Raw genomic sequence first — 27,837 nt, 5'->3', positions numbered from 1 at the left:
ACCACATCTCTTCATCGTCTCTATGCTTTAGAGACCAGATAACCCTCCGCCTCTTACCACCGTTGACCACCCACCGGAAATCGCCTCACGACGATTCCGGTTGTCCAAACGACCCCAAAATTACACCATAGCTTCCCCACGACATCCTCTTTCCATATATGGTATTAGTTTCCTTCGAATCATCACCAATCTGCTCGAATCTTCAATCAAAGAGTTCGTCTGAAACTTCACCTATTCCGATGACCACCAAATTAACACCACAACATCCCCTGACCACCCTCGTCATGGATCTACTGACCTTTTACCTCGAATCACCCCACAGCCTCTCGAATCTTCATTGAAGATTCGAGCAAAACCCCAACCTACCCCAAACTCATACCAGATATCCACCAGACCTCCCTCACCCCTGAACAATTACTGGTTCCCTTCGAATTACGATGGAACCATTCGAACCCCAAATCGACTGTATGAACCCTAGAATCACTGGAACCTTGGGGTCTGTCCAAATTAAATGAAGGGTTGGGGTCTAATAGACCTTAATCGAGGTGTTCTCAGTTGAGAACACTTCGATTAAAGTCTATTCGACCTCAAAGTGCCTAAGTCTGAGTTCGAACCTGGATTCGTATAGTTCTAAGGTTCTGAGGTATTTTGTTTTTCTTTTTTCGTCATTCTGTATTCATGATTTTCTATATATGTATCTGTTTAGTTTAGTTTTATTAATTTTCCATACTTTTTCAATTCATCTGTTCATCTTCAGTAGACCTTTTTATTTGGTCCAATTCTATCATTTGTTTATGTTTACTATAATTGTTATGTATTATTATTTGTATAATCGATTAATAAGTTGTGTCGGTTAATTAATTTACAGTAAATCCTTGTTCTTGTCAATATTACTTGAATTGCATGATTGTTTATTTTCTAAGTGATTGCTGTCAATTGTTGTAAGCAATTGGTTAATTAGTTTTCATCGACTAACTCGTTCTTGTTTGTAGATCAATAATTTCGTCAAAAAGTTGTTGTGTATGCTGATCTGTGGACATTTAGTTAGGGCATTGTCAATAGGCTAACAATGATCTTGCATTCATGTTGATTCTGATTTTATTATTCAGTTCCAACTTTAAGAATTTTATTGAGTTCTATATTGTGTTAAGTCTGGACTTGATTTAAATTTCAGTTCATTTTGTTTCAATTGAATTCTAACCTTAGTCATTCAGTTATCAGAATTAAGTTTGGTTATAGCTGTTAGTCAAGTTTAATTTTCAAACCTTTGTTAAGCTGGAACAGATTTCAGAATTAAAGTGTAAAACAGTTAATAGTTGTATTAGGAAGTCAGTAATATCCAGGGGTTTTCAGGGTTGATTTAGGAATGAAATAGTTAGGATTATATTTTAATGTTAGTGCTTTGTTAGTGGGATATTAATTAACAAACTAATGGGAAACAAAAGGGAATGGGGGGCTGAAAATAAGGAAAAAGCTTCCTTAGTGGGATTTAGAGTGAAAAATTAGATTTTTAGTGGAAAATTCTGATTTGAATAAGAAAAAGGGGTCGGGCAGTATGTTTGAAAGGGGAGCAGACTTGTATAAAAGAGTGTAGAGGATGGAAGTTAAAAGAGAGGTAATCAGAAAGAGAAAAAAAAAATCTGGAGAAATAGAGGACATATAGGCTATGTTATCTTACTAAGTGAGGAATAGAGTAAATTGTTTAAGGTTAAGCTTTACATCAAAGAGCTTCAGTTTGTTTTCTTCTTTGAGGGTTCATGATCAGAAAGCCACAGTTTTCTTGCATTTGTCCCTCTTCTGTTTTGACTGTAACTGCTTTGGGGTATTGTTTGGTTTGAATTTGGATTTTCCTGGGATTTCTGTTTTTTTAAGCCCTGTTCTATTGAGCTGCTGGGTCATTCTCTTGTTTTCAATCTGATCCTGGGATTTATGTTACTGTTATTACTGGTTTTGCTGTATTGCTGAACCTGCTGTTGTTGTTGTTGATGCACTGTTACTACCCTGCTGATCTCTCATCTTCTTCTTCTTTTATTTCAATACCAGGTACACTTTCAGATCAATACTGATGCGGCTGTGAGATATAAAAGTAAAAAATGAAATGCTAGGTTGTTTTTGATGAATTAGTGTTGTATCTATAGTGTAATAAGTCATATGTATTTATATAGTTTAGTTTTATAGCCCAAATGGAATGCATGACGTAGTCTTGCATTTAACTGAAACTGTTTGGTTTTCAAATTATAGTTTGTAGTTGTCAGCTACAGATTCCATGTAGTAAAACATGTACTTTGTAAAATGAACAAATAAGTTAGTATTAGTTGCCTTATTTCATCTCTAACTTTCTTGGGTATTTGGGGAAAAGTTTGAATAAGCAGTATTTGATTCCGTTAGGCAGCATATAGGCCAATATTCGAATCCATGTTGATAACGTTTCTTATCCGTTAATTCAAATAGTTTAAATCAATTTTAGGAATGTTAGTTTAAATCAATTTTATATGCATTTCTTAATTTTAGCTTTAAAAGTTCACTTATAGAATAAAAACATTTTTTTACGAATTTGAGTATAAATTACCGTTATCATCAACTGTAATCCAATAACTTCTTGTCAAAGCATGTAATTAATAAAGACTTTTCTCGTTTCTTTTAGAGTCAAACTTAATAAGAATGTAGTCACTTTAGGATTGCCCTTTAAAATAAAAATGAAAGAGCCTCGCTAAATAAAACGTAAGCTGCAAGGCTCTCAATAAATGGTTAATAATAAATTAGACTTCGGATGGGCCATTTTAGCAAGATTTCACGGCTTTCTCAAAAATAATAATGCGCTAGTCGCTTTAGGTGCGCCTTTAATAATTTACTTTCTTAAACACGGGTGTACATTGATGTAACCCAAATCCAAATCTCAACGGAGTCAAAATGTATCGAAGACCATGGGTACATTGATTGTGACATGGTTCGAGATACATTTTTACAACGTTGCAATTCTCCATAATAATAATAATGAAAGCGGTAAAGAGTTTGAAATTTGTACATAAGTTCGTATTTGTATAAAATCAGATAATTAAGCCGAATATGACAGTTGAGCGACCGTGGTAGAAACACGGAACTCGGGAATGCATAACACCTTCTCCCGGGTTAACAGAATTCCTTATCCGGATTTCTGGTGCACAGACTGTTAAACAGAGTCATTCTTTTTCTCGATTCGGGATTCAATCGGTGACCTGGGACACCATAAATCTCCCAAGTGGCGACTTTGAAATAAATAAACAAATCCCGTTTCGATTGTCCTTTAATTGGAAAAACTCCCTTCCGCGCCCTTTAAGGCGGTGCGGGTGAAAAAGGAGGTGTGACAATGGTGTTGACGAAAGTTTCCTTAAAGCAACAAATAAGGGTACCATATTGACTACTTGCACACATGATGGAGGTAGTGAGTTGACTGCATCTACCTTGTTTCTGCAGTTTGTATAATGTTGCAGTTTCATGTATAAAAGTGTATAGGATTTCACAGCTACTGTTTTTATAAAATTTGCAGTTTGTATAATTGTGTATAACTGTGTATAAGATTTGTATAATTGTCTGAATCCTAATATATATTTTGTATAAATAGGAAAAATCCTTCCACTTGTATATGCAATTGTAGATTCATAGAATAACAAATCTTGGGAGTGGTTCTTTGTCCAGATAAAAGGTACTTTTGGTGTTAGGGAAGGGATGTGTATAGTTTCAGATAGAAATAAAAGCATCTTCAATGCCACAAAAGCTGTGTACCCAGAAGTACCACATTGTATTTGCATGTTTCTCTTGTGGCAGAATGTAAAGCGCACATTCAAGAAACATCACAAACAATTGAAGGATATCTTCTTTGCTTTGGCTAGAGCTTACACGACAGAGAAATTTGAGTACCATATGACAGAGATGTGTAAATTGATCCGAGGGTGCAGCCTTACTTATTTGAAATTGGCTACGAAAGGTGGTCTAGGGCATATTACAAAGTGAAAAGGTCGATGGTAATGACTTCCAATATTGCAGAGTCAATTAATGCAGCAAACAAGGATGCTAGAGAGTTACCAGTAATGCGATTGCTGGAGTACATGACAAATTTGCGACAATAGTGGAACAACAATAATAGAAAAAGTGCAATGGAGACATCTACAGAGCTTGGTGAAAAGTACAACAAATTCCTTCGGGAAAATTTGATTGCAAAATCAAAGCAAATGACGGTAAAATGAATAAAATATAATGATGTTTGGCATGTTGACTTGCATTTTACTGCTTGTATAAGGATGTGTAACTCTGTATAATAATGTATAATATTCTTTAACTTTTTTTTAAAAAAAAACTTTTGCAGGTGAGACCTGTTACGGAGCAGTTATATACTGTGTTTGAAGGGGTAAGGCGAAACATAGTGTGCCTTGAAAAGGGAACATGCAGTTGCGAAAAATTTCAAATGGATGAACTTCCATGTCCTCATGCTTGGGCGGTTTTGAAGAACCAGCAGCTAAAACCTGACCAGTATTGCTCTTTTTACTACAAAAAGGATAAACTCCTTAGAATTTATGAATTTCCAGTGAATCCGATGCCAAATGAGAGTTTATGGGTAATCCTAACAGAGGTGCTGGAAGATGTGGTCCTACCACCTAAAGGGAGAAGGAATGGAGGAAGGCCAAGAAAGGAAAGATCAAACCTGCTTCAGAGAAAGAGTCTAAGAGGGCGTTTTCATGTTCTGTGTGTGGACAAGGTGGTCACAATAGAAAAACATGTAAAAATCGACCAAAATAAATAGTTGGAAACATAACACTTCCTATTACATTTTTATCATGTTAAGTAGCTAAGATTCACAAACAATAGAGTTACAAATGTTGAGTAGTTCAGTTTCACAAGCAATTGAGATGTTTCATTATACATGTTTTGATTATCCAATAATAGTGTCTTGTTGTTTTTAATGGTGCTAAATATATTGATAGATTGTACAAATACAAAACAGAACTGCAAACAATCAATGGTATTATATGTATACATATGTATAAATGAGAGTGTAAGTTTGTATAAGTTTGTATAACTATGTATGTTATTGTATACATATGTATAAACCCTGCTACATTAACAAAACTGCAACCATAATGCAAATACATACTTTGTTAAAGGACAAAAGCAACTGAAATATTCATTAAAATGTAATTCATTCACAGCCACAATGTGTAATGACTACCACAAATTACACAAAAATAAAACATCTATAATATCCTTTAAGGTTATCTCACAAGTAGCAGAATAGTACTTAGACAAAACTAGGCAACAACTCCTGATACATAGAAAAACTACAGTAAAATGGAAAAAAACAAAACTACTTTCTCGGCCGTCCCCTCTTCCTCTTCCTGAAAAGTCTCCATGTGATTTCATCACCACTAATTGCACCGGACTATTGTTTTTTCCTTCCATAATCCCACAACAGAGATTCCCACCTGGTGCGAAGTGTCTCAATGTCAAAATTATCTTTTCGAATTTCCTTACCAAGGATGAAATACTCAGTAAATCTAGCAACAAAAGCACCACAATCACTGTAATTAAAAAGAAACAAATTAGATTCAAATAGGTACACTAATAGTAAAATAGTAAAACAATTGAGATTAACCTACCATTTGAACTGTTGGGCCACATTATTAACCAGATTAATCTGCAAAGCATCAGAATGGGATTTATTGGTATATGCACCATTGCTCCAATCAATGCCCTTCTTCTCGACATAAAAATCAGAACTCTTCAAGAAGTAAGGTATCAGAATTGCATAAGGTAATGTAGCATCCAAAGCAAGTCTATCATTAATAGCTTCACGGTTAGAGTCACAGATGTGGATGCACCTATCTATGAACGTAAACAACCCCAAAACCCAATGGCCTAATTTTGCTCTTCCGCGCTTCACATAGATAGGGAATAAGACGTAGTCAACAGTGTGCCACGATACATTTGCATCGCAATAATATCCTCTAATGTACTCTTCTATATCATGCCCTTCAGGAATCACTGAAGCATCTTGATTCACTTTGAAATCTTTATACAGGGAGTTGATTTTGTTACCAAAGGCAAAGTCGGTTGTAGTAAACCACATGGCAACACTCGGCCCATATTTTTCCCTCTTCCTCAAATAATAAAAGAGGACATTCAAGTGCTAAGACAAGAAATAAAACAGAACAACCATTACTACGAGATTTTTTAAATATAGAAATTTATACACTATTATACAGAGGTATACATATTTATACAAGGTTATACAAACTTATACTGTGATTATACAAATCTATGTATACACTATGGGGTCTCAAACAATAAAGATATGCAACAAATAAAAAAAGGCATTAGAACAGAAAGTTATTAAATACCGTGTCAATCAAAGGTCGACCACAATACGCAAGTGAGTGGAACCAATCCTTCGTGGTCACATGACACGAGCCAAAAGTAAAAGCTTCTGCAAGCTTATTTACTTCATCGGTATATATATTTTTTGCACTTCAAATCACAAAAAATAAAAAGTAATCAGAACTACCTTCATTGACAAGTATAAAATCAGAACATGAAATATTAAAGAAAGTGAAGATACCTTCGCCTCGTATCCATCCCATTATCAACAAATGCGCAAAACTCTTTAGCCAATGGCTACAATAGATCAAAATCATCAATTTCGATCATGAAAGGATGCTTGATATAAAAAATGATCTTGTGTGTCGATCCTGATGCCCCCCGAATCAAAACTGGCAAATATGGAGATTTGGCATATTTTGCTGGTATTTTCTATCTAACTGACTGTTTAGGAGAAATGTAATCATCTTCTACATCTATGATGGATGGTTTGTGAAGCACAATTTGGGACATCTGTAGCGCAGCTAAATCTTTATCGCCAATGTCATCCCAAAATATGTCACCCTTGACATCACCTGCTGCCCCTTAGACAGAGAAAACCAATAATAAAAACTTTCAAAATGAAGAAATGAAAAATCAGACAAAAAAAGATAAAATGCAGAACGAATAACATGATCAACACCATCAATAACTCCCTCATCAGCTAGCACGTTATCTTGATTCACTTGATCGACAAAGTCGGGAACAATATCATATTGATAGCCATCAAATTCGCCGAGACCATATGTATTGTCATCAGACACGTGCTGACGAATCTAATAAAAAATAATAGAAAGAGAAGGAATATTGAGTGATGAATCAGAGAAGACATAACTGCTGAGTGATTTGGTTTTATCAGTAACATCCTCTTTCGTTTTCTTGGTTTCCTTCATATTCAGAAAACTGAATACTTTTTCAAAGGAAGAAACTACATAATCGGTGAGTGTCGTAATTGTATCAGTCAACTACAACAAAAAAAATAACAAAAGTAAATCAACAACCATGTTTATAACCAAAAAACATGTATATACAAAAAGTATCGATAAACTACAGAAAAGCTAAAGCTCCAGTACCTTTCCAACAGCAGTTCTCAACTTCTCAACTTCAACATTCAACAGATCAATACGCACTAAAGAATCATAATTCGGGTTAGGCTGTCGATCCATATTCTGAGGAAAATGTCGTTTAGACTGTTGCTCCATATTCTGAGGATAAGGTCGTTTAGACTGTTGCTCCATATTCTGAGGACAAGGTGGAGATGCAGCGACAGAATCATTAGTGTGAAAAGCAGGCACCTCCCCTGATGCAACATTATCGGCATTAACTTCAAAAAGCGTGTCGATGTTCAGAGTTGACATCTCTTCACGAGTAGGGGAAATGTTCCTATAGTTCAACTACAAGAAGAAAAACTGGATTACAATAGTAGAAAAAGGAAATTGTGACATATTCATAAATATACATACTTAAAGAAAAACTGAAATCATATATGAAGAAGTATTATGGTACAAAATGTTTACCTTGTCAATACCACACATGATCACCCTGCCAGTCAAATCTGCATATGTTGGAGTTTCAGTGACTTTCCAATTAAGAATGTGTGGCACATTTGTGCCAACGCGAACAGCTAGATGTTTGTCAACCATAAAGCAACACTCAAAAAACCATATTTGTAATGCAAGTGGCAAACTCCAAGCCTATACATTGTCAAATAGTCACACTGTCTGTCCCTCATTGTTTTTAAAATATCTTCAAATAACTTTTTTTCCCAAGCATACGTCTGATATTGACCACTTTCAATGATATCAAAATCATCTTTGTTGATACCATGATTATTGGCATCTGAGAATATGAAATGATAGACAAATATCATCAAGGCCATTTTGAACGCATCTTCGTCCGACTTCCAGTCCTTTTTCTTGAAGCGATCAAGAAGTTGCCCCCTTGTTATAGCCTTTTTTCCATCTCCTGGAAAATACTCTTTTAGCAACCTATTAACATCTGGTTTGTCATAGAAAGTGGCATCGTCTTCTACACACTTCAAACCAGTGATAACAACAAACTCTCCAATGCCAAAACGCAGCAAACAACCATTAATTTTCACCCACAACTCCCTTTCCCATTCTGGGACGACTTCCCTCAATAGTATACAATGAATAAGTTTGAATTTTAAATTGAGGGAGGTCTAAGAAGTACCCAAAACAACTAGCAAAGATACATGTTGCATGCATTAACAATAAGTTTGAATGTTGCGTGTCAGTCAAACATTGGTTCAAAATGCTAACAATATCAGTCTCGGTATGGGAACTAATCATGTTGTGGAAATAATCAACTGGTTGTATTTAGAAGTCTCCAACCTTGCATATGAAAAAATAACAAGAAATAGATCAGGAACAAAAACTATACTAAAACATTGTATAAACATGTATAAATCAGTGTAGCAGTACTTGTATAAAGATATATAAACCGATGTATAACTTTGTATGAAATTGTATAAGCATGTATAAAATTAATAGCAACACAGGGAATACATTCAGCTTAGTTTTTCTCTCATTCAATTCGCAGCGAATAGCAAACCTTTGTTCTTTCGATATGCAATCAAGACCACTGTCACCATCGTCCTTGATCTTTCTCCTTTTCGGTTTAACACTGGGGCCTACATCATCTTCATTAACCAAATCAACTTTCAGCTTTTCTTTTGATTTTTCAGGTCTCCCACATTTCTTACTCCTTATTCTAACGATGTTAACCTGAGTAGGAGTATTACTCGTTTGCGAACGAGTCATTCGACTGCTCTCTTGTTGCAACTTTTTTGTAGGAGCAGGATGTGAGCACGTGATTTTTGCTTCACGAAAACTACTCCAAAAGAAATCAAAAAAATAATAAATAAAACAAGTTACCCTCGGGTACAATCTTGAGAATTTGCGTGACATTTTGACAATTGTTCTGTCCGTAAATGCTCGCCTTGCTATAGTTAAAAATACAAAGATACATGTTGCATGCATTTAGGAATAAATGGTACATTTAGGAATTAATTAACCATAATTTGGTTTTAAAAGCGAAAATCACAAAAATATGTATTTTTATTCTATTTGTTGTCATGGTAATTTTATTAAATGTTTTAATTCGTGTGATAATTGTTGTTAGGTATTAATTAATATTTGTGTAGTTTAATTTTGGTTTTTAGGAATTTTTGTTTAATTATAAGGAAAGAAAATACCGGATTTGGGCCAAAATATTCAATTGAAAATCAGGCCCAATCCATTGCATTGATCCAGTCCAATCGCCTGACCCTTCAGATGCACCAAACGATGCCGTTTTGGCGCCTCAATCTGAGCCGTTGATTCGTTCCAATCAAACGGTCCAATGCAGCCCCTGCTAAGTCGAAATGACGCCGTTTTAGGCGAGTTGATCTGAGCCATTCATCTACATTGATCCAACGGTCTTTGGCTTCCCTCATGACCCGACCCACTCCCGTCTTAAACCGACCCCCTGCTTAACCAAACGACACCATATTGTTAAGCTCCCCTAATCCTGGCCATCGATCTTGATTGATACAGCAGCCAGGATTAAACCACCCACCCCATATATAAGGCCAATCTGTCACCCCACGCCTCAAACCAAACCCCCCCTTCGCCCACTGTTCACCTTCGTCCCCAGAACCCCCCCCCCTCAAACCCTAGCCGCCTTAGGATTCCCCCACCATAAACCCGGCCACCTGGACTCCGATGGCTACCATAACAACACCCCTGATGCACCCAACCACCCTGAACACGAATCCACTAATCGTTTACCTCGAATCACCCTGCAGCTTCTCGAATCTTCAACGAAGATTCGAGCAAAAACTAGATCTACACCCACCGACCCCAAACTCATACCACAACACCTCCTGACCTTCCTCACCCATGAATGACCTTGGTTCCGTTCGAATCTAACCAGAAAAGCTCGAGCCCTAATTCGAGCCCCAAGAACCCTAAAAAAGACCAAAAGTGGAGGTCTGTCCGAATTAAAAGACGACATGGGGTCTAATTGACCTTAGTCGAAGTGTTCTCAGTTGAGAACACTCGATTAAGGTCCATTCGACCCCAAAAATGGTCGATCCCAAGTCCGAGCCTGGGTCAGTTTTAATTTCAAATCCCTGGGGTAATTTTCCCTTTTCTTTTGTTCTCCTATAGATTCTATCTGTCTTTCTTGTTTGGTTTGGTTTGTTTCTGATTTTTTTGTCAATTTTGTGAACCCTGAGATAGTGTTTAGTTTGTTTTGTTGTTTTATTTGATTGCCTGCTGTATATTATAGCTTGTATAGTCGTTTAAATAAGTGTCATCAATTAATTTGTTTGAAAATTAGAGAAAAACATGACAGTAGCTCATTAACCATGTATGTTTGCCAGGACAGTAGCTCATCTAAATCTGTATGCTAGCATATAATGAATCTTTGGAATATGTTCAGTTTGTCTGTGAATTAGACTACTCATTCAGGCAGTAACCTCATGATTTTCATAGAAGCCTGTTCATTATTCATCACTGCTTCGAGCTTAGCCTGTGGGCTGTTGTTTTTGCATTGTTTGGCTCTGAGTTGGTCAGGATTGGATCCCAATATGACCAACTCCTGCCATTTGATTAGCACCCCTGTTTGTGATCTGATTTTGAGTTGAGCTTAGTTTAGGAACTGAATATAGCTATAGAAATCTGACAGACCAACCTAAAATCAGTATTGAGTTTAAGTTGATTAGTTACTAGTTAGTGGTTAGCTAAATCCAGAGGGGCTTATATACTGACTGTTAAGGGTTAGGGTAATACAGTAATATGCAAGGGTTAAGGGATAATTTTGGGAGTTTAGTAACATGTTAACAAGCTGTTAAAGCTGGGGTCTGCCTAGGGGACATTGATTAAACTTATTTTAATGACAATGGGGAACAAAACAACAAGCATGAGAATTAAGTGAATATTATAATACACTCATGACTCTTGGTTAAAACAAATAGGACAAGAATGGGGAACAATATAGTGGGGAACAATATAGTGGGGATCAATAAAAGACACTTAGGCATGGGATTAAAGGGTATGGGCAGACCTAGAGGCTGTGAAGTTCTAAGCAGACCTTAGGGGGTCTTTTTCAGGTTATAAATAGAGTTATTATTGGCTAAGAAAAGGGTTGGACATCAGAAATTAGGGCTGGACAGTTAAATTTATAGGTTGGACATCAGAAATTGAGGGAGTTTTTGGCTTGAGAGTTAAGTTTAAGGGCTGGATAGTTAAGTGGAGAGCTGGACAGCTTTGAGTGTTGAGAGATAAAAAGAAAAGCAAAAACATGGCTGGGCTTTCAAGCCTTTAATAGGCTAGCCTAATTTCAGTTTAATAGAGAGTTAAGAGAGGGCTGGATTTCTGAACACATCAATCAGAAGTCTGCTTTTCTGCATCTGTTTCCCTTCTTTGCTTAGCCTGTATTTGTTGGGGACACTGCTGGGTTCTCAGCTTACTTTTCCTTGGTTTCCCTGCTGGTACGACATTGTTTCAGCTGGTATTTTGGGTTTTTTCTGAAAGTTCACTGGATTTCTGCTTGGTTTAAATCTGTTGTTGTTTCCTCCTACTTGTTATTATTGGATTTTCTTACTGGGTCTGCTGTTAATCACCAAAATCTGACTGTTGGGTTGTTGCTGCTGATTGATGTCTTTGTGTTGCTGTTTTTCTGTTGTTGCTGTTGCTGTGTGTGCACTACTGCTCTCCACTGATCATTCCCCTTCTTCTTTTGCTTTTCTATACCAGGTACACGACTGATACACTGTCAATGTAAGCTGAAATTTGAAGCATGAATACAAAGAAAATTGGAAGGGTTGAAGTTATTTCGAATTAGTTTTTAAAAATGTATTGAAAATAGGTTGTTTGCATGATAATTTACTTTCCCTAATAGAACTATGTAGTTAGCTGTGATGTAACTGAACTTTTATATATATCATTTAGTTGGAAATCTCTATGTGTTGCTTATAATTAAAAAAGATTAATGTTGTAGTAGCCATACTCTATTAGTTCATTATTGTGTTGTCAAGAAGCATGTTAGGTACCCAATAGTTCATTCTTTAAACAAATGGCCTGTTTTAAGTTGGTAGGAATATGGATTGATTAAGGCAAGCAGTACATCACATTTCAGCCCTTCCCCCCTTTTTTATATGTCAAACATATATCAAATAAGTTGAATAGGCCCAATTGGAATAAGGGTGGCCCAGGCCGAGTTTAAACGTTATGCACATTGGGCCTGGGCCCGTAATGTCTAAACGACTGCCCATATACGGGTTCAAATTCGGATTTTGCAAATCATATTCGAAACCCGACTATAACTAACTTGTAAGCATGTAAATAAAGTTGAACCGTTCTTCTTCTTTCATTATTAGAGACAAACTCAATAGAAAACATAGTCACTATAGGATGACATTCTAAATAAAATGAGACGAGCCTCGCCAAATAAAACACATAGATTGCGGGGCCCTCACAAAATGTATGTGCCGATTCCTTAGAACTCGGGATAGGCCGCTTAGTGAACTCCACGACCTTACCCAAAATAACAACACGCTAGTTCTTTAGGACGCGTCTTAATTAATCTTACTCTCTTAAATTCGGGTGCACATTTATGTGACCCAAATCCAAATCTCAGCGGAATCGAAATGTGTCTCTAATCACGGGTGCATTGATTGTGACGTGGTTTGAGATATGTGTCCATGACGTTGCAAATTCCTTTAAAAAATAAGAATGAGATGAGCCTCGTCGAATAAAAAATACAAAATTGCGGGGCCCTCAGTAAATATTTGTTTTAAAATTGCTTAGACTTCGGGATGGACCGTTTAGTAAAATTTCACGGCCCTACCCACAGTAAATGATACGCTAGTCGCTCTAGGCACGCCTTTAATAATTTAATTTTCTTAAACTCGGGTGCACATTTATGTGACCCAAATCCAAATCTTAACAGAGTCAAAGTGTGTCGACGACCACGAGTACATTGATTGTGACGCGGTTCGAGATACATTTCCACAACGTTTCAATTCCCTGTAAAATAATAATAAATAATAATAATGAAAGCGATAAAGAGTAAAATCTGCACATAAGTTCGTATTTGTATAAAAATCAGATCATCAAGCCGAACATGACAGTTGAGCGACCGTGCTAGAACCACGGAATTCGGGAATGCCTAACACCTTCTCCCGGGTTAACAGAATTCCTTATCCGGATTTCTGGTTCGCGGACTGCAATACAGAGTCATTCTTTTCTCGATTCGGGATTAAATTGGTGACTTGGGACACCCTAAATCTCCCAAGTGACGACTCTGAAATAAACAAATAAATCCCGTTTCGATTGTCCTTTAATTGGAAAAACTCCTTCACCCCTCGCGGGGGCGGAAAAAGGAGGTGTGACACAGGAGACTCAAAATCATCATCATCGGGAGCCTGGACATGCGTATTCACTTCAGAAGCAGGGGTTGAGGGCAAGTCCCTCGATGATTTAACTAGAGTGGGAATATTCCTCGTTTGCGAACGAGTCATTTGACTGCTCTCTTGTTGCGAGTTTTTAGGAGGAGCAGGAGACTCAAAATCATCATCATCTGGGGCCTGGACATGCACATTAGCTTTAGAATCAGGGTTTGAGGGCAAGTCCCTCAATCTTTTCGCATAATCGAACTTAACGCCTTTTCCAGCAACCTTCATTTTGCTTTTAGAAACAGGTATTTTTGAACGCATTTTCTACACTAAAACAAATAACCAAAGCTTTAACAAAAGTGAAGACAAGTGAAAGAAAACACAAAAATCAAACCAAAAATAAAGGCCATGAACACAAAGCAGATGCCAATTTTTCCAAATTGTAACAAAAATCAAAAAATAAAAAATTCTACCCTAAAAGTCGAAATAACAAAGCATGCAAACTGAAACCTCAACTTTAAGCCCAGAACGAAAATATATAGAAGGAACACAAAATCAAACGAAAAATACAACAACATTGTAAAGAAAATAGGCATAATCAGAAAAGAAAAAAAATTAAAAATAAAACAAAATTCAAAACCAAAACTGTGGTAAAAGCATAAAATGAAACGAAAATTACCTGAAAATAAGAGTGAAAGCTCGAAAAAGTACTTGAACCCAACAATGGAGGTCAGTTACCTTCGTCTCTGAGAAAAGCGTGAGGAAGAGAGAGAAAAAGAAACAGAAAAATTGAAATTTAAAATATTAAAACCGTTGTTTTAAGTTGTGGGCTACCGGATGAAAATTAAATTTCATAACATATATAACCTGGGCTAAACCAAGCATATATACTAAGTCCAACTTCGTTACACTCATAAAGGATTTAATTAAATTATGTGCGCTGACTTATTGCTCCCTAAATTTTACTTGTGGATTTGCACTAGGTAATTGGTAGCATTAACCCATTGCTGGAAAGGCTCCGCATTTACACTATTAGTGCAATTTAGCCGGTAATGTTCTACTACCAAATAAGTATACCAATTAACAAAACACCTGAAACTCCATTATAAATCAGTACCTAAGACATTTTTAGGTTATTAATCAAATTTTGGTGTCCGTAGGTTATTGGAAATCGCTTTTCTATTTCTATGAGTTAAAGGTAAAATGTGCGTATACATTACCCTCCTCGTACCCCATTTATTGGATAAAACTGAATTTGTTGTTATTATTATAATCATCATGTTTTGGTGCGTGTCCGTAGGTTATTAATCATGTTTTAGTGTAACAAATAATATACAAGGAGCTATATAAAACTAAACGCATTTATCACATTACTAAAGTTATATATGCAAATCAGTAGGTGAAAGTGTCGCCGTCCGGCCGTCCAGAGGCCGTCAACAACCCCATTCCGGCATATTGCGGTAGGTGAAAATCATTACGTGGAAAAAGTCTACATTTTCAAAGGTCAACTTTGAGTACCCCCCTCCCCCAACCCTTTCCCCACCACCTAATTATGGGACCCCATTCCCCTTCAGGAAAACCACTTTCACCAACCAAACCTCTTCATATTCTCACATTTCTGATATCCCAAAGATAATAGAATTTTTTTTTTCCATATTGCCCCTAAACAACTTTAAATTCCAATCAAGTCCTTCTCACCAACTCCCTCATTTGGCTTGACGTCTTCAACAACAACAGATACTCGTATTTATATTCAACCTTTGAACATTCATCTTCAGGACACCTAAAAGTCTAAACACTTTTATTTGCTCTTAGCGTGTCCATTTTTTCAAACTACTTTTACCGATGGAGAAAGATACAAAACATGGCGATATAATTTTCAGATCAAAACTCCCTGATATTTACATCCCTAATCATCTTCCTTTACACTCTTACTGCTTTGAAAACATTTCAGAGTTCAGTTCTCGACCTTGTTTAATCAATGGAGCCAACAAACAAATTTATACGTATGCTGATGTTGAACTCAGTTCAAGAAAAGTTGCTGCTGGTCTTCACAAACAAGGGATCCAACAAAAGGATACAATCATGATCCTATTGCCTAACTCCCCAGAATTTGTGTTTGCTTTCATTGGTGCATCGTACCTTGGAGCTATTTCTACAATGGCCAATCCTTTGTTTACGGCCGCTGAGGTTGTGAAGCAAGTCAAGGCTTCTGGTGCTAAGATCATTGTCACACAAGCGTGTCATGTTAACAAAGTGAAAGATTATGCTTTGGAGAATGATGTTAAGATCATATGCATCGACTCGGCACCGGAGGGTTGTCTCCACTTCTCCGTGCTAACTCAGGCCGATGAGCACGATATTCCTGAGGTCAGTGATAAGTTTGTGATCATCTTATTTAAAAGTTTCGGATATTAGCTAGAAAAGTACATGTTTAGTTACTTAATTATATTATATTATGTCTCGCGCATGTAATTTGATTGGACCCAGAGTCTTTATTTGCTCTGCTACTATATTGAATCGTGTGATCGCATTATTGAATTCTTTTTAGAGAAAGTACGTTTTTAGTTACTTAATTATAATATGTCTCGCAGGTAGAAATCCAACCCGATGATGTGGTGGCGTTGCCCTACTCCTCTGGGACGACTGGATTACCTAAAGGAGTGATGTTGACACACAAGGGACTTGTCACAAGCGTGGCACAACAAGTCGATGGTGAAAATCCGAATTTGTATATCCATAGCGAGGACGTGTTGCTTTGTGTCTTGCCCTTGTTTCATATCTATTCCCTCAACTCCGTTTTGCTTTGTGGATTAAGGGTTGGAGCAGCGATTTTGATTATGCAGAAATTTGATATTGTTCCATTCTTGGAGTTGATACAAAATTACAAAGTGACAATAGGGCCGTTTGTACCGCCTATTGTCTTGGCCATTGCTAAGAGTCCTATGGTTGATGATTATGATCTTTCATCAGTAAGAACTGTCATGTCTGGGGCTGCACCATTAGGAAAGGAGCTTGAAGACACTGTTCGAGCCAAATTTCCTAATGCTAAACTTGGTCAGGTAAGATTCTCATATCCTAGCCAAATCAACCTAGGTTAACGTGTCGTCCAGTACACAACGCATCGTGCGTGTTTTCACGAGGGTTAGGAAAAGGGTTGCACGGGGTGTTATATAGACAGTCTACCCTAATGCAAGTATTAGTGACTGCTTCCATGGCTCGAACTCGTTACATATAAGTAATCCGGAGACAGTTTTACCGTCGGTACAAAGTTCCCTTCAAAATCGTACCTATCTTGACTGGCGTTTTTCGTCTTCATATAGTATTAGTAGTTGATTTCCATGTTACTTACTCAAAAGTCAGATCTCAATGCACATGGTTGCTTAAATACTGAATATTCTTACATTAATATAGAGATTCAGTATTTCACATGTAAGGCTTTTCGTCTCTTGTTCACTAACTAGCAGAACACATCTTATGTCTTTCTTATTTTAGAATTTTCTGATATTTCCTACACATTTCCTTGTGGTTGGTAAACGTCTAATCTCAAATTGCTGAGAAAAGGCCATCAATTAGAAAATATTGCAATAAAGCAACTGCCCTTTTCTTAGAAATGCATACTAATAGCACCTGCCACTTGGAAATGAATACTGATTGTACTTTTTTATCCATATATATAATAATTTAAGACACATAAGATAGTGATTTCTCGAGTTATATATACAAAGGCACTTGGTTAATATTAAGAAATTATCAAATACAGAAAAAATAATAGCGATTGATGTGATTCGTTTAAAATTTATAGGGTTATGGTATGACAGAAGCTGGACCAGTGTTGGCAATGTGCTTGGCATTTGCAAAAGAACCCTTTGAAATAAAATCAGGGGCATGTGGGACAGTTGTGAGAAATGCTGAGATGAAAATTGTGGATCCTGAAACTGGTAATTCTCTTCCCAGGAATCAATCTGGAGAAATTTGCATAAGAGGAGACCAAATCATGAAAGGTGCGCATTACTATATTTAAATTACTGATTTAACTTATATACATTAACAGCAAAAAATAATTTTTGTATATATGATTAAAGTTTAACATGTTATAACAAGTTGCTTGCTCTTAAGTCCATTAGAACACGAGTAATCTGTAAATTAAATCTTTTTAATAAACAACTTTTTGGATCGGCACATTTTTCTGATTAATTTAATTAAGATTGGTTTTAAATTAGGTATTTGTCACTACCTCATGTCTCTCACACACACACGTATATATATAACTTCTTTTAAGTATATACCAACGAACAAGAATTCCACTGGTAGGTGACAAAAAAAACGACATTTATGAGTAAGAGAATGTACGAACTACAGAAAAGTAGACAAATACTATGTCAGAAACCTAGTGATATTCATGTATATTTATCTGTCTTTTCTTTTTTGGTTGTCTCTTTTCTTGAAATATATGGAACTAATCTCGTCCATCAAAATTCGCGGGCAGTAGAGCTATAAACAACATAAAATAATGAAAATAAAATTACACTCCATTTAGGTTTATCGTAAATTTTGGTGGAGTTTGGAGTTTAATTGGAGGATTCAAATATTGGTCATTTTACGTGACTTGTCCCGTTTGGTAAACGGTCAATTTTATTTTGAGTTTGACACCCATTATCTACTCATTTTTCAATAGAAAATTGAAAAATAATATGTAACCTACATTCATCCACCAAAACTTTAAAAGGGTGCCAACTTCTTACATCCACACATAGTTTTATCTTCTAGTGCTCCACTCATTTCTCCTCTTTCCTTTCAAAATGGTACAATCATAGACAATGATGTAATTAAGCACAAATTTGTGTTCTAGGACTAGGGTGGTTCTAAAGCTATACCTTATATTTCAAATTAATCTTTACTTTGTATTATTTTTTAAACGATGACATATTATATGGGCAGGGGCGAAGTCACATTGTTTTAATGGGTGTACATGGACCGGGTTGATTCAGTTTTTATCAAAACCAAACCAAACCAACTATATCGGTTTGGATTGGTTCGGTTTTGTCGCATTTTTCGGGTTTTTCGTTACTTAAATATTATTTCAATCTTACTTTGTTAAATTTTTGATAAGTAAATATATGTTTAGTAAAAATATAAAAAATTGACAAATATATTATCTATTAAAATATTCTTATGAGAGAATTTTCTTAGTAACACATAATAGTTATTTTTTTTAGACGTCTGACAATAATATTTCATTGATGTACACTTTCAAGGTTAACTGAATTTAGTAATTAAACATAAAAAATCAATATGATACCTAAATAATAATAATCACTTCACATTCGAAAAAGGTATAACAATTTAGTAGATCTTAACAATTTCTTGTCAAGAATATTTCTTGGTTTTTTTGTGGCTTCTTAAATATTATATCACTTGTTCACCTTTTTGTTTTTGGGTGAAGTACGATATCTCTATATATATACTCAAGTACCAAATTATTAATTTATGTTAAGAAACACGTGAAGACCGTCGAGGATCAAAAATCAAAATTGGATTCTTATAATTTTATATTGTAAAATACAAATCCTATTCATAATAGGACAAAGTAGCCAACAAATCCTTTTGACCTTATACATAAACTACTAATCTCATTCTTTGAATTTGATAGCCGACGTGAAGATGTTGTCCAATTCTAAATTGGATTTTTCTTTCCAAAAAAAAAAATGAATGACTGCCGAAAAATTAGACTTTGCATATTCAATTCCAAATCGGATTCTAAAATCCTTGTTGGTATTTTACTATAGAAAATGACATCTCATTCTTAAAAGGATATCACGTTGCCGGCGAGTCCTTTTATGGACGTTTACTTTGCTAATCCAATTCGAAATTGGATTCAATCAAAGACTTCCATTAATATTTTATATAAATAAATATTTGGTATATATATCACATATATATTTCAACCAAGAGATATAATTTAATTTTTTATTCCAAATAGAAACTTCAATTTGTTCACAATATTAATTATATCCTCTGTGCTAGCAAAGAATATAATAATATTTCATTTGGACTAATAACTAAATCTATTTGACTAATTAAATTCCTTAATTTAATTATCAAATAATAAGTTAATTAATCCTTTAGCAAAGATCAGAACACTCGTTAGTGTGCGACCCCATAGGTTCAATACTAAATCGGTAGTAAATTGATCACATCAATATACTAATCAAGGGTGGCGTCTAGCAACACTCCTTAACGACCGAATAGTATGAAGTATACAATTTACTCTCAAGAACCAGTAGAAGAATAATGTAGTAATTCCTTCTGTCCTTATAACTTTGGATCACCCTAGGATATGGTTCAACTGTCAAATCCTAATAGGCGACCAACTATGTGTTTATGTCAAATATAATCGACAATTGAATGACCTAAGAAACTCACTTCTTCTTTCATTCAATTGCCCTGACCAAGGTTTTAATTTGGTCATTTATAATTCATGACAACATGGAGCTTAAATTCATTACCAAGAGTTGATAGATTTCATCTTGATCCATCACTAATTCTACAAGTATTTAATCGTACTCAATATCCTTTCAACTATCGTCCTATGGCCATAGGTGTCTGGTATCAAAGCACAATAAATAACTTGTCAATTACTATAGCGATCTCAGGTCAAAGGAAACTCTTACATCACATTCTTCAAGAGAATATCCTATTGACAGTTTATGGTAATTCTAACCATTAGGATTTATCCAATGAGTCGGTTCAATGATCATATCTCTATATGCATCATCTATCTATGTGATTTAGTTAATGAGATCAACTAATCTTTATCCCATAAAGACTATCACATAAATATTGATCTAACCGGATTACTAATGTCAAAGTTAATAATCCTACGATCAAGAACAAATTTAGATTAAATTATAAGAGACTTTGCTCTCATTATCATGATCTATATCACAATGACAAATCTCAAAATTTAATCAAAGACCTTATCAAATTAATCAAATAATTAATTAATAAATATGATAAAAAATATCAGGTGCCATATATATTTCATATCAAATAATGTTCACAAAATTATGTCCAAATCATCAAATATGATATTAGATCTAGGGCATATCTACTATATCCCTAACAATCTCCCACTTGCACTAGAGCCAATCGCTCTTGTACTTCATTCCGAATTTTCACTTGTGCTTGTCAAACTCCTTTGCGCCAAGAGCTTTAGTGAATGGGTCTGCATCATTTTCTTTTCCATCAACTTTTTGAATCTCGACGTCTCCACGTTCAATGATCTCTCTTATCAAGTGATACCTTCGCATAACGTGTTTGGATTTATGGTATGATCTTGGTTCTTTTGCTTGAGCAATGGCTCCAGTATTGTCACACAACAGTGGAACCGCACCTTCTATTGAAGGAACCACACCAAATTCAGTTAAGAACTTTTTCATCCATACAGCTTCCTTAGCAGCTTCACTAGCTGCTATGTATTCTGCTTCAGTTACTGAATCAGCTAATGTAGCTTGTTTGGAACTTTTCCAACTCACCGCACCACCATTTAAGGTGAATACATAACCAGAAGTAGATTTTCTATTATCTCTATCTAAAGAGAAACTTGCATCAGTGTAACCTTCAAGTTTCAACTCAGAATCTCCATAGATGAGGAATTGGTCTTTAGTCCTTCTTAAGTACTTAAGAATGGTCTTCACCACCTTCCAATGTTCCTCACCAGGATTTGCCTGATATCGGCTAGTCACTCCAAGTGCATAACCCACATCAGGACGTGTACATGTCATGGTATACATGATAGCTCCCACTGCACTAACGTATGGGATCCTACTCATGCGTTCTTTCTCTTCAGGTGTTTTAGGACAATCCTCCCTACTGAGAGTAATTCCAGTACCTATCGGTAGATAGTCTCTTTTGGAATTATCCATGTTATATCTCTTTAAGATGGTATCAATGTACAAAGACTGGGAAAGTCCAAGCAGCTTCCTAGATCTATCTCTATAGATCTTTATTCCTAATATATAAGCTGCTTCTCCCAAGTCTTTCATGGAAAACTGTTCAGATAGCCAAATCTTGGTATTTTGATTGAATCCAATTTCGAATTGGATTAACAAAGTAAACGTCCATAAAAGGACTCGCTGGCAACGTGATATCCTTTTAAGAATGGGATGTCATTTTCTATAGTAAAATATCAACAAGGATTTTAGAATCCAAATTGGAATTGAATATGCAAAGTCTAATTTTTCGACAGCCTCATTTTTTTTGGAAAGAAAAGTCCAATTTAGAATTGGACAACATCTTCACGTCGGCTATCAAATTCAAAGAATGAGATTAGTAGTTTATGTATAAGGTCAAAAGGATTTGTTGGCTACTTTGTCCTATTATGAATAGGATTTGTATTTTACAATATAAAATTATAAGAATCCAATTTTGATTTTTGATCCTCAACGGTCTTCACGTGTTTCTTAACATAAATTAATAATTTGGTGCTTGAGTATATATATATAGATATCGTACTTCACCCAAAAACAAGAAGGTGAACAAGTGATATAATTTTTAAGAAGCCACAAAAAAACCAAGAAATATTCTTGACAAGAAAACTTAGTTTGTTGTTTTTTCTATTTTATTTGAAGTTTTTGAGAAAAATTTCAACAAAATATTTCGTTTAATTTGTTCGCGGGTTTCATTGATCAAAGAATTGATAGCAATGATCGGTGTCGGTGTGGATATACATAGAGTCTTCGCACTATCGAAGAGATTTTGAAACGAGACACTCTTTACCAGGTACGTCTTAGATCCGAACTTTGGCATGTAAATAAATTTTAAACATGATAAGATCTTCCTAGGATTGTTATTGTCTTCCGCTGCGTGTTACGAACACCTATACGCAATCCTGCAGTTTAACACATTTCAGTAACACTTGATGATAAAGTAATCATACAATATATTATATAAGGTTAATAAATATGAAATACTTCATATAATATTAAATATTATATCCCGTAAGATAATCCCAAATATTTCTGGACATTTTTTTAAAGAAAATTCTACATAAAATCTTAAAAGTATATATAAAAATTATATATTTATATGTCGGTTTGGTTCGGATTTTTTTACTCAATACCAAACCAAACCAAACTAAACCTAGTCGGGTTTTTTACTCGTTTGGTTTGACTTTTCGGTTTGGTGCGGTTTTCCGGTTCGGTTTGTACACCCCTAGTTCTAAGGGTGGTCAATTGACTATCATTCGTCGAAAAATTATACTGTGTATATAGAAGCCCTTCCCCGGATCCTGCGCATAGCGGGAGTTTAAACTAGGGCTGTGCACGGATCAGATCAGATCGGATTTAGCATATTTCGGATTCGAATTTCGGATTTCGGATTCTAGAAAATGCAATCCGAATCCGATCCGAATTATATCGGATCAGATCGGATTCTAAAGTTTGGATCGGATCGGATATCGGATCGTATTATTATGCCTCAAAGTTAAACTAATATGTATATTTTCTTTGTAAAAGATGCAATACATTAAGAAAAATTCATGTTTATGCAATTATGAGAGTACTATGGTGCCAATATAGCTAAATCTAGCAATTGTAAAAGTAATAACTTGGAGGTTGATGTAAATTTAAGTGTAGTATTTATACATAGTCCTAATAATTTCGGATTTCGGATTGGATTGGATTAAAATATACCAAACATGTCCTAATAATTTCGGATTTCGGATTGGATTGGATTAAAATATACCAATCCGATCCGAAATCCAAAATTTTAATAAACATAATCCGAAATCCGATCCAATCCGAAATCCGAAATTCAAAATTGAATGGATCGGTTCGGATTTCGGATATCCGATCCGAATGAACAACCCTAGTTTAAACACTCTTACGATAACTCAACCAAGTAATAAGGGCAAAATGCTTTTTGAAAAAAAAAAACATTATTCACGTATGTATAATTATGTATTTAATTAATTTTTTTAATGGGATGACACCCTTCATTCAAGGTGTCTCCACTTGATTATAGATTTGGTGCAACTAATCCTTGTGTATGGCACGACTTACGACAATAAACTCGAGTGTTTTAGGTACTACTATTAAAGCGTCACAAGAGTTGAACTACGTGTGCCTACAGGGTTGAAACTTGAAACTACAGGGTAGTATCGTAAAGTAGGCTACCCAATAAAATAAAAAAAAGTAGACTACCATCTTTTACCTGCCGAAAATTTGTGGGCCAATAGCACAACATACTTGAGCACATGAACATGGATATATTGACCCGTTCTACTAAAAAAATTCAGTCACTCATCAAGTAGAGTGGTGGAACTGATGATTTTTGTTTTTTTCTTCTTTTGGCTCAATAGCTTTACCTACCAATTCTAATGCTCAATGAAGTCATCAAAACTATTGTCTACATTAAATAAATCATTCTTTTAATTCTTTGTAGATCTTAGATTTAATGTAATTAATGTGAAACTAAAATTATTGATTAGACAAGACATGACGATGCTTCGGCTTATCAAAAATATTACCCTTGTCAAGAGGGTCCGGAAGTCGAGAATTTAATAGATAATTGAGCGCATTTCTTTTCAGTATCGGGTAGTATTAGTGTCTTCTTGTATTTTCTTATTTGTAGAATTCTATTATTGTCTTTTTCTTTGATTTTTTACGATCGTACTGTTGTTGCTGCTTTTTCTCTTTTTTCATCTTTTCTTGAGCCGAGTGTCTGTCGGAAATAATTTTTTTACCTTCTTAATTAGGGGTAAGGTCTGCGTATATATTACCCTTCCCAGACCTCTTATGATATTATACTGGACTTGATATTGTTGTTGTTGATGTGAAATTAAAATTGTCAAACTAATTAATATTAAACGCAGGCTACCTGAATGATCCAGAGGCCACAGCAAGAACAATAGACAAAGAAGGATGGTTATATACAGGTGACATTGGCTATATTGATGATGACGACGAGCTTTTTATTGTGGATCGATTGAAGGAGCTGATTAAATACAAAGGATTTCAAGTTGCACCTGCTGAGCTCGAAGCTCTCCTTCTCAACCATCCCAACATTTCTGATGCTGCTGTTGTCCCGTAAGTCTCACTAATTTTGTGCTTCATTTTTATGTGCGCTATGTAGTAACATAAGCGGATCCAGGATTTGAGTTTATGAGTTTCAATAACGACCTTAAGTTAATATAATAAAATAATTAAATTCACGGTCAAAATACTTATAAATATTTAGTAGGCGTTTAGATATAAAGATTGTAATTTTTGAAAGAAAAAAAAGAAGTAGTATTTAAACTTAAATTGAAAATTGTTATTTGAAATTTAAAATTATTTTTGACATGCATTTCACATAAAAAAATATTACAGTTTTGTGAGTGAAGAATCAAAAATTTCTGAAAATTTTGAAAAAATGATAAAAAACACCTTTTGGTTTTTGAAAAACTCATTTTCGAAAAATTTCGAAAAAATTTACAAAATTCTATGGACAAACGTTTTTGAAAAAAAAAAATCGAAAAAAAAGAAAAAAATATTTATGGACAAACAGGTCCTTAGTAAATTCTTATTAAATATACAAGATTTGAACGAAAATTATTGAATTCAAGTGAACCTGTAATATAGCGACGACTATTTGAATTCGAATCATCTCTGAACTATTTCCATGACACAGCATGAAAGACGAACAAGCGGGAGAAGTTCCAGTGGCTTTTGTTGTTAGATCCAGTGGATCCACCATTACTGAAGATGAAGTCAAGGATTTCATCTCAAAGCAGGTTAGTTTCATTGAATTTTTTTGTTTTTATCAATTCTTTTATTTTCACATGACAAAACAATTTGGGAATATTTCCTTCCTAAAACAAATTAGCTTAGATACTATATTTTTATTTGGCCTTCAAGTATAATCACTAAGAGGCCAAGTACGTCCTGAATTTTGGTTTTTCAATTTAATTTTTTAGGACAAAAATGTTCTGAGTTGTCCTGAAGTTAAGATTTTTAGTTTAAATTTTCAGGGCAAAATAAGTACCGGCTAACCTCTAAATAGCATTCGTGAGAATGTCTATCTGTGCACTTGCCCCAAAAAACTTTTATTTAGTAGAATTTCTTTAATCTCATGTTAATAACTACTCCCTCCGTCCAAGTTTACTTATCCATTGTACTAAAAATAAATGTCTTTTTTTTAGTTAAAATAGCACGGTCTAGCTAGTTTTTGGACTGGTCTTTCAAAAATAGTCATCGTTTGCCAAGTCATTGAAAAATAGCCACTATTTTGCTGCAACAGAGTTCGGTCCAACATAATATACTGGAGGTCTGTGCACCTGTGTATGAACTTCCAGCATATTATGCTGGACCGGTATACTTTGCTGGGTCCAGTATAATATTCTGGAGACTGGAGCACCGGTGCTCCAAACTCCAGTATATTAGACTGGAGTTTCAGTACAGTATATTATGTTGGAGTATTTTTCTGGATTTTGAACAGTGTTTTCGTTTGGATTTATCTTTACATGAAAAATGGCTAAATTTCGATACCTTTGAAACTGCGGCTATTTTTGAATGATAACTTGTAAATATGACTATTTTTGAATTTATCCATTACGTTTACTTGTCCAATTTGGAGGATCAATGGATAATTTACCATCTTATACCTATTTTACACTTAGAGGTAGGGGTGTTCAAACCGAACCGGAAAACCGCACCAAACCGAAAAATCAAATCAAACCGATTAAAAAACCCGACTAGGTTTGGTATTGAGTAAAAAAATCTGAACCAAACCGACATATAAATATAAAAATTTTATTTATATTTTTAAGACTTTATAGTGAATTTTCTTTAGAAAATATAGAAATATTTGAGATCCTCTCATGTATTAACCTTGAAAGTGTAAATTAACGGAAAATTATTGTTAGACGACTAAGAAAATAACTATCATGTGTTACTAAAATAAGTTCTCCCATAAAAATATTTTAATAGATCATATGTTTGTCATTTTTTTTCCATATTTACTAAACATATATTCACTTATCAAAACTTTATCTATAATTTTAACAAAGTAAGATTGAAATAATATTCATGTAACAAAAAAACCCGACAAAACCGAACCAATCCAAACCGATATAGTTAGTTTGGTTTGATTTTGATAAAAACCGAACCAATCCGGTCCATGTACACCCTTGCTTAGAGGGGTGGTAAAAGAAAACTTGGACGGACGGAGTATTATGGTTTAATCAGGTTTATTTTACTTCTCCTCGATGAGTTAAAATAGTTCATCATTAATTTCATATTTTAAATGGTATTTCCAGGTGATATTTTATAAGAGGATAAAGCGGGTATTTTTCGTGGATGCTGTTCCTAAATCTCCATCTGGCAAAATCCTTCGAAAAGATTTGAGAGCTAAACTGGCTGCTGGGCTTCCAAATTAATACTTTCAGTTTTAGCTTTAATAGTGGCAATAACTATAACCAGTTCGCCATTGAAGACAATTTATTTTTTATTAAAATGTTACATAATATGTTCTTTTGATTGTACCTTCAACTACGTGCCTCTTCGGTCAGAATTAATTTACCGAATTGGCAAAAGGAGGAAAATGTATGTAAATTTGACTGTAAGAACTTCAATTTTTTAAATGTCTTTTTGGTATTATTTTATTCATATCATGCATTTACTGGTGGAATTTTTAAGTTTTTTCCACTATAAACCCCCTTGAATGCATGCGTGTTTATTTACTCGAGTAGTAGATTAAATAACATTGGAGTAACTTTTTCCAATAGAAATAAATATTCTCCTGCTTCTCACTGCACCAATCTCCCATGCAAGATCTAAACCCCTCGCACCTAATCCCTCCCAAACCCCGGACATTGCACCAAAAATCCAAAGCCTAGACATCACCATGCCTGGCCCGAGTTTTAAAGACAAATTAATAGCAGGCGAACATGGTACCTTAATAAATGTACTCGCTCAAACAAGTGATTACTACAAATTACAACTACAAAAAGATGGTCCAACCTATCAAGTGCCTATAGCATGTGGGGATTGTCAAGTTCAACTGTA

At 35.0% G+C, this 27,837-nt stretch overlaps 3 protein-coding genes across 4 annotated transcripts; 2 read left to right on the top strand and 1 right to left on the bottom strand.

Annotated features, from left to right (window-relative positions):
• The first annotated feature begins 4,133 nt into the window (after nt 1-4,133).
• On the top strand, nt 4,134-4,777 carry LOC107766075 (uncharacterized). Its single transcript, XM_016584788.2, has 2 exons — nt 4,134-4,214; nt 4,343-4,777. Exons 1-2 carry the CDS (start codon nt 4,134-4,136, stop codon nt 4,775-4,777), a joined length of 516 nt encoding a protein of 171 aa, XP_016440274.1.
• A 317-nt stretch (nt 4,778-5,094) lies between these two features.
• LOC142162966 (uncharacterized) lies at nt 5,095-9,170 on the bottom strand. The gene is made up of 12 exons (XM_075220197.1): nt 8,916-9,170; nt 8,104-8,569; nt 7,905-8,011; nt 7,461-7,781; nt 7,251-7,352; nt 7,031-7,163; nt 6,790-6,932; nt 6,590-6,645; nt 6,372-6,498; nt 5,631-6,160; nt 5,457-5,552; nt 5,095-5,149 (listed from the first exon to the last, which is right to left on the bottom strand). Exons 1-12 carry the CDS (start codon nt 9,168-9,170, stop codon nt 5,095-5,097), a joined length of 2,391 nt encoding a protein of 796 aa, XP_075076298.1.
• Nucleotides 9,171-15,532: 6,362 nt separating this feature from the next.
• LOC107766072 (4-coumarate--CoA ligase 2-like) lies at nt 15,533-27,438 on the top strand. 2 transcript variants are annotated; one of them, NM_001324897.1, is given in 8 exon segments: nt 15,603-16,159; nt 16,384-16,851; nt 17,595-17,793; nt 24,666-24,852; nt 24,854-24,858; nt 24,861-24,879; nt 25,463-25,565; nt 27,090-27,437. In NM_001324897.1, coding segments are annotated over 8 exon segments (1,626 nt in total). In that variant the 5' UTR covers nt 15,603-15,634; the 3' UTR covers nt 27,210-27,437.
• The last annotated feature ends 399 nt before the right edge of the window (nt 27,439-27,837 follow it).

The sequence above is a fragment of the Nicotiana tabacum genome, chromosome 8 (genome assembly GCF_000715075.1).
Source record: "Nicotiana tabacum cultivar K326 chromosome 8, ASM71507v2, whole genome shotgun sequence".
NCBI lineage: Eukaryota > Viridiplantae > Streptophyta > Magnoliopsida > Solanales > Solanaceae > Nicotiana > Nicotiana tabacum.
This window is presented reverse-complemented; position numbering and strand designations above follow the sequence as displayed.